Source organism: Halyomorpha halys, unplaced genomic scaffold, assembly GCF_000696795.3.
Source record: "Halyomorpha halys isolate HHAL.00 unplaced genomic scaffold, Hhal_1.1 Scaffold518.1, whole genome shotgun sequence".
Classification (NCBI taxonomy): Eukaryota; Metazoa; Arthropoda; class Insecta; order Hemiptera; family Pentatomidae; genus Halyomorpha; species Halyomorpha halys.
The window spans coordinates 142,729-149,304 of record NW_027110901.1 but is presented as its reverse complement, the minus strand read 5'-3'; the positions used below and the strand labels follow the sequence as shown (position 1 = coordinate 149,304).

Here is a 6,576-nt window from a genome sequence, read left to right as displayed (position 1 = left end):
GGTTGGGCCAAGGCGTTAGCCGGTTGGGCCAAGGGGTTAGCTGGTTGGGCCAAGGCGTTAGCTGGTTGGGCCAAGGCGTTAGCTGGTTGGCCAAAGGCGTTAGCTGGTTGGCCCAAGGCGTTAGCTGGTTAGACCAAGCCATACTGTCCATATACACTTGTTTGCCAAAATACAGAGCATACCAATCATCCATGATCGGACATAAATACAATTCATATATTTATATGATAATAAAAAAATATATATATTTCTTCTCCTACCTTTTCCTTTTACAATCAATATTCGTCCACATACTAAATACAAATATTTTTTGTTTTTGTATTTTCTATTTAACAATTTTATTTCATATTTAAATGACAAATTTATTCTCCCAATTCACTCTATCAGACCCTCTCCAGTGATCCGCTACCCACGTTCGATCCATTAAACAAATTAAACGAATTTATCATTCGATAGCAATGTAAAATCAAACCAAAGAGTAACCAAAACTAGTCACAGCAGTAGATCAGTTTACAGAAAAACAAACAAATAAATAAATTTAAAAAAACAAAACTAATATATAAATTTAAAAAAAAAAAGTTAGTTAAAAGAAATACTTGAATGAATTAATAAGTTAAAAGAAAGTATACTTGGACTGGCCCTCCTCTACCGAGCACGTATGCTGTCTAACATAGCACCCTCAAGAGCGAAGAAAGTCCAACTGTTTCAGAACAGTATCCTCAGGTGTATTTTGAAGCATTCTTTTTTACGAAGAACGAAAACAAAATAAATTCACACGACACGTGCTCTGCCAACAGTGACAAGAGTTATCTCACCGAGGCACATCGCATTCTCAGATAGCATGCAACACTGCACTAACCCAGATATTAAAACCAACAGGACACCACACATACAGTGGTAATCACACCCACCAAGGTTGAAAACAGTCTCAGAATCGTGTGAGGACTACCAACTTCTGAGTGATAGCTGGTGAGCCCCGCCATCAGACAGTATACACAAGACAGTTTTTTCCATCTATATCTGTAATATTTCCGTTCCTCAGTCCTTTTTTAAAATGCTCGAAATGCAGGAAAAGAGTTTGATTTCATTAATTCATGGGGCTTAGAAATAAAAAAATAATAATTAACATTTATTCTTAAACCTTGAAAAACATGAAGCACACACAAAAAAAAATCGACGGTTCTATATCAGCGCCTGAAATTGAAAAACGGCGTGAACGGAATCCTTCTCAGCCGGAAGGATGTTCTTCATGTTCTTACTTATCCATTATAATTGATGAACAAGCAATAACATACATCCACAGTGCACCCCCTCTCGCTCTTCGCATTATCGTAACGCATTATCATCTGCCCGCCTGCTTCAACTGGCTTAAGCCGATTTTACCAACTATTACTGAAAGGAATTATTGTTTCTCTTCTCGCTTCCCGCTTCACCCTCTCGGTGAGTATGGTGTTGATCTTCCGACGCAGTGGTTGTTATGGTGTCCTTTTTTTTCTTTTCTTCATATAAATGTTAATTTAAAAGGTAGGATGGAAGTACATTTTGATTTTTAAAGTGTTATATGGGATAAACGGTGGAAGTGCTACGTAAACATCGATGTCGTGGAGAAGGCATGGGAGGAGATAGCAGTCGAAACTAAATAGCTAGCCAATAAAACATAATAGAACATCATGGCATAGCTCCATGAAATACACTGTTGCGGAGTAAGGCGTTTCCACAAGCGATGCGCTATGACCATCGCTGATTAAAGCCAGCAAGCAGGGAGCGAGTGGCGGGGTACTATGGACGTACCTTCAAGTATTTTATTTAGTTAGTTTTATCAATAATTTGAATATGAATATTTAAAAATAGCTAGACTTAAAATACCTATCATTACCTCGTGCGCAGCTGTGGCATCAATAAATCTTGATTACAGTAACGTTGATCTTGTGAGCATTCAGATTTATTACTCATATCCACCTGGAAACCATACTACCATTACTCTTCCGTGGGAAAGTATTATTTTTTAGCAAAAACATGGCTATATTTAATATCCTTTAAAAAATCAGGCTGAAAATGTTAGTTATACAATGACATGATAAAGGTTTGTGGAGAATCTACCCATTCATAGAATTCTAATAACGTTTCACAGGAGAAGAATTCGAGGCTATCTTCTTTTCAGACGCCTAGTAGGATTATCAGGTAATGAAGGAAAATTCAGGTGAGAAACAAGTGGGCTTGGGTGGTTAGGGAGTTTATAATGGAAGGAATGATATTGGTCCAGGCTAGATCGGCTATGTATGGAACATTAAGGTCTTTATGTATGATTTTATTAGTGACAAAGTAAGGAGCACTGAGGATTTTACGAAGGATTTTGTATTGTAAGGATTGGATACGAGAGGAATTCGAAGGTTTAGTGAAGCCCCAAATCTCAACTCGGTAAGTCCAGGTAGGCCTTATTGTAGTCATATAAATGAGTTTTTTGTAATTAGTTCGAAGTTTGGACCATTTGTGTATTAAATGTTGAAATAGTCGGATTGGACGAGCAGTTTTCTGTCTTTTCAGACTTGTATGGGGATTCCAAGTCAACCATTTGTCCAGGTGTAGTCCTGAGTAGCGGATCCGTTCGACAGGAATAAGTAGGTTATTATTAAAGGGTACTCTGTGGCAGGAAGTCGTAGGTTTATGACGAAGGGTAAATATGATTTGGTACGATTAATTGGAATTTATTTTAATTCTATAGTTATGAAACTATTTTTCAAGAGTAGTGATGGGTTTGGGATATAGTAGAAGGTTCATTATTTAATGATAATAAACATATTGTGTACTTTATTAATAAAATGTAAACATTAAATACTGTTCAATTCAAAGTGATTACCTCCAGTCTGCCTTCTCTTTCTTCCACAGTAGCATTAGTCGAACGGCAAAGGATATCTGTTATTGTTTTGCAAGTTTCTCTTATCCTTCTTCGTAAAAAATTATAGTCATTGCCAAGTGACCCCAAACATAAATTATAGTCATTGCCAAGTGACCCCAAACAAAAAATTTATCAGCATCAATTGGCAGGCTGCTTTGCTTACAATATACCATTGTTCTTCCACTGCTGCTGTGGAAAAAAGATGTCGAGCCTAGGAAATCACTTAAAACATTCAACAATAGGAAAACACTTAAACAATACATTTGGTAGTTGGAACAGAATTAATTGATTTATTTATTATAAATAAAATAATTCATAACAATAAAAGATGATATTTATCGTGTTTTGAGATTCTTAATTTATATATTCCGTTTGGACATTTAACCCTAAAATAACCAGTATATATATTCATGCTCATGTTCACCTAAAAAATAAATAAACTTGGAAAATTAGATTTTATTTTATGTATTTCTGAATTATTATTATTTACTGACGATATGATTACCTTAGTATTGTCGTAATAATCCATTCCTGATTTTTCCTTTACTCTCCTTTCTCTCGGACACTGCACTGAAACAAAATATGGTTATAGACTATGTAAGGTATATAATTCTGAGTAGTTTAAATAGTGACACACCATAAAACCGACGATTATGAGCCCTCCGGGGTCCTCCTAGCCTCTTAAAGAGGGTACCCTTAATTAGAGAAAAATCTGATGATTGAGCCAGATCATGAATAAATCATCTCATATTATAACCGTTGTTCAAGAAAAAGTACTTGCTTACAAAGTACTAAACCCCTAACCTTTCATGGGTTGTAGCGGTACAGATTTTCATTTCATTAATAAACAATTCGTCTAATTAATCTAGGGACTGGCTAAACAAAATCTTTCAGGCCATCCACTCACTAGCGTGACAGACTCGGAGTGAATGAGACCCCAGGGAGAGAATCCTTATCGTTTCAAGTCCGGATTTCTTCCCAATTGTTGAGAGTGGGAGTGTACTCTTACCTGACTAAACAGTGACTTATGTGTTCGTAATAAAAATTTACAAGACGGGAATTCTTCTTGCACGAACTCCATTTGTCAGTGATGCTTCATATAAATGCCTCTAGAGAATGAATCCCAACGAGGTGATTTCCATGCTGCCACATTGCATAAGCAGCGTAAAAAATGAACAAAATGACATTATTCACTGTGTGAAATTACCATTTTATACTTTTTATCATCTTTCCTTAAAAAATAATTGTATTTCTAATATTGAGAGAATTATATTGCATATATGAATGAAAAAAGGAAAATGTTTATAATAAGACACTTACTTCGGCATAAATTTACTTTTCAGATTTCTTTGAGTTTCCACCAAAAACCGTTACTGTCGATAAGGTTAAAATTGAACAGAATCAACTTCAGGTTCAGAAATTATATATATAAAAAAATATATATATATCTCGTTATGACCCACTGCTACAGTATACTAGAGTACTTGGTCTACGGAGGGCTATCTGCTGGTGTAGCGATCAGACTGAAGAGACTTGTGATCTTCAAGTATTGACTAAAGTACCCGGTACATGAACATTTGATTAAAATAAGCACAGCACGACTCTGTTATTGTTTGCCAGAGTACTCTTTGCCTATCTCTATACACCACTACTACTAAATACATACACAAATTTTGTGTTTGATTTGTTTTTCACTGTTGATGTGAGATGGTCTGTCTCCAATTTGCCTTAATGTGTTCAGGCATCTGTTCTGATTGCCGAAACGCTGATTGGTTAGTTACTATTTGAGTGTCTTCTTTCCTAAAAATAGTTTTCTACTTTTTTTTTTCTTTCATTAATTATGTATATACAAAAAAATACTCACATATATGAAATTACTAAATGCTTATGGAAACTTACGTAAATTGTTTTTCTGTTCAGGTTCCTCTGGATGTAACAAATTCGTTATTAAATCCGGCTTTATTAACAAGTCTGTAGAAAAATTAGAAACACTGTTGCAATCACTTTCAAAATTTTCACTTTCCGAAACGATATTATTTACTGATGTGCCTGTTTTCGATTCTGGTCTGGAATAATTTTTCTTGTATCCCCTACAGGAAAATGATTGATTTCATAAAAATATATATCCACAGTTAACTGGATTTTGTATGAATCAGGTAATATACCTTAATGTTAACAAGTCTAAATCCGATGATTCTACCAAATTATAATCTTCGCTATGTCTCTAGAATAAACAAAAGCAGTTTAAATATAAGGAAAGATTATTAATATATGTATTCCGATAGGAGTCAAAACCAATCAAAATGCCGAGGGAATGCGGAACACGGTTTTTCCGCTCCATATCATTTCTTCTAAATAATCGCCTTGCAGCTTGATGATAGTTTTGACTCGTATTGAAAAATTCGTTAATAATCATTAAATAATTACCTAATTCGCCTTTACAATGAAGTATTATAAGTTCATGTGTTGGAGTAGGCTAAATACCCTTCAAAAAATTCAATATTGTTGATAATTCACTTACCACTAAACCCTAACACTATATGTACCGCCTAACCACGTACTTTCTCTAGGAGCTACCCTTTTCAAAAGTACAGGTATGCAAGCACAAAGGTAGGCAGTCTCACCAGCATATTAGGATACCTTGGTTGCATTACTACTCCAAATTCTTAGTATTATGAAACCAAAATCAGGAACTGACACGGTAAAACCAATAGGGATATTGGATATCATATACATGTATATTGGATGTCACAATATACTCGTATTGTCGATATATGGATCCAGAGAACGAACAGTGCTTCTCAATTAAATTGATGTTAACAAATCTGACTTTACTGCCATCCAGAAGATTTGGTGAACAGGTCTAGATATGTTGGAAAAGAATCACATATTACGACTGTATTCATAAACTACATGAATTTGGTACAGGCCTCGTAGTCAAATGGAAATGTAGAAAGCTTATCATTGGATCCAAATCTATAAATCCCAGAATCTGCATGATACCGTATTTCCAGCGTACATGCCCCTACAAAAGTCAGTGTTGAAAATGAAAAAGATACCCTCTACGAAATGCTTGAAAGAACCCTCGATGCTTGTCGAATAAACGACATGAAATTAAAAGCTGGTGACTTCAACGCTGAAGGGAGAGATGAGCCGTGGCATCGTTCACCCGCCAACCCCCCACTCTTTTGTCTTTTCTCCATTAGGTCTGTTCCAAGAACCACTTCTGACTGTTCGGAACTGTACTCAGTATACGTAGCATGTGTTTTCTCTCCCAAATCCTGTACTGCGAAGGCTTCGTACAGTCAAAAATTGTTGTTGGAACATAGCTACTCAGCTGATTGTACTTCCTTTCCTCGAGGTACTTCTTCAACTTTACAAATAGAAATTCCTCTTATCAGTTTTTCAAAACTATTTTTCATTAATATCACAATATTATAAGTTTACCATATCAAGTAAACTGGGTAAAGAGAAAACTATCCACTCCCAAATCAAAAATGTAATTATGAACGATCGATTCTGCCCAGTATATCAGTCCGGAACTTGGTTATACTTTGGCGTTACCAAGTTCCAGACTGCCTCTTGGAACAAGCCTTTTGTTCCTGGTAGAAGGGGTTTCTTATGGTGAGAAGAGGAGCTAGTGTGGGGGGTGCGCGAGTCTAAAGGTAAATTCATTTCAA

The 6,576-nt window shown here is 35.7% G+C and overlaps 1 protein-coding gene across 8 annotated transcripts in view; it reads right to left on the bottom strand.

Moving 5' to 3' along the window:
- LOC106683807 (uncharacterized) overlaps positions 1–6,576 on the bottom strand; it is a 42,883-nt gene that overhangs the window by 30,872 nt on the left and 5,435 nt on the right. The window contains exons 2-5 of one of the 8 annotated variants that reach the window (XM_014425504.3): positions 5,062–5,120; positions 4,796–4,986; positions 3,402–3,466; positions 1,877–1,959 (exon numbers count right to left, since the gene is read on the bottom strand). In XM_014425504.3, coding sequence (XP_014280990.1) covers positions 1,877–1,959; positions 3,402–3,466; positions 4,796–4,986; positions 5,062–5,120 — 398 coding nt within the window. Of the gene's footprint in view, positions 1–1,876; positions 1,960–2,857; positions 3,083–3,401; positions 3,467–4,562; positions 4,697–4,795; positions 4,987–5,061; positions 5,121–6,576 lie in introns of those variants that run through there. The other 7 variants (XM_014425506.2, XM_014425507.2, XM_067048983.1 and 4 more) reach the window with 7 other exon arrangements.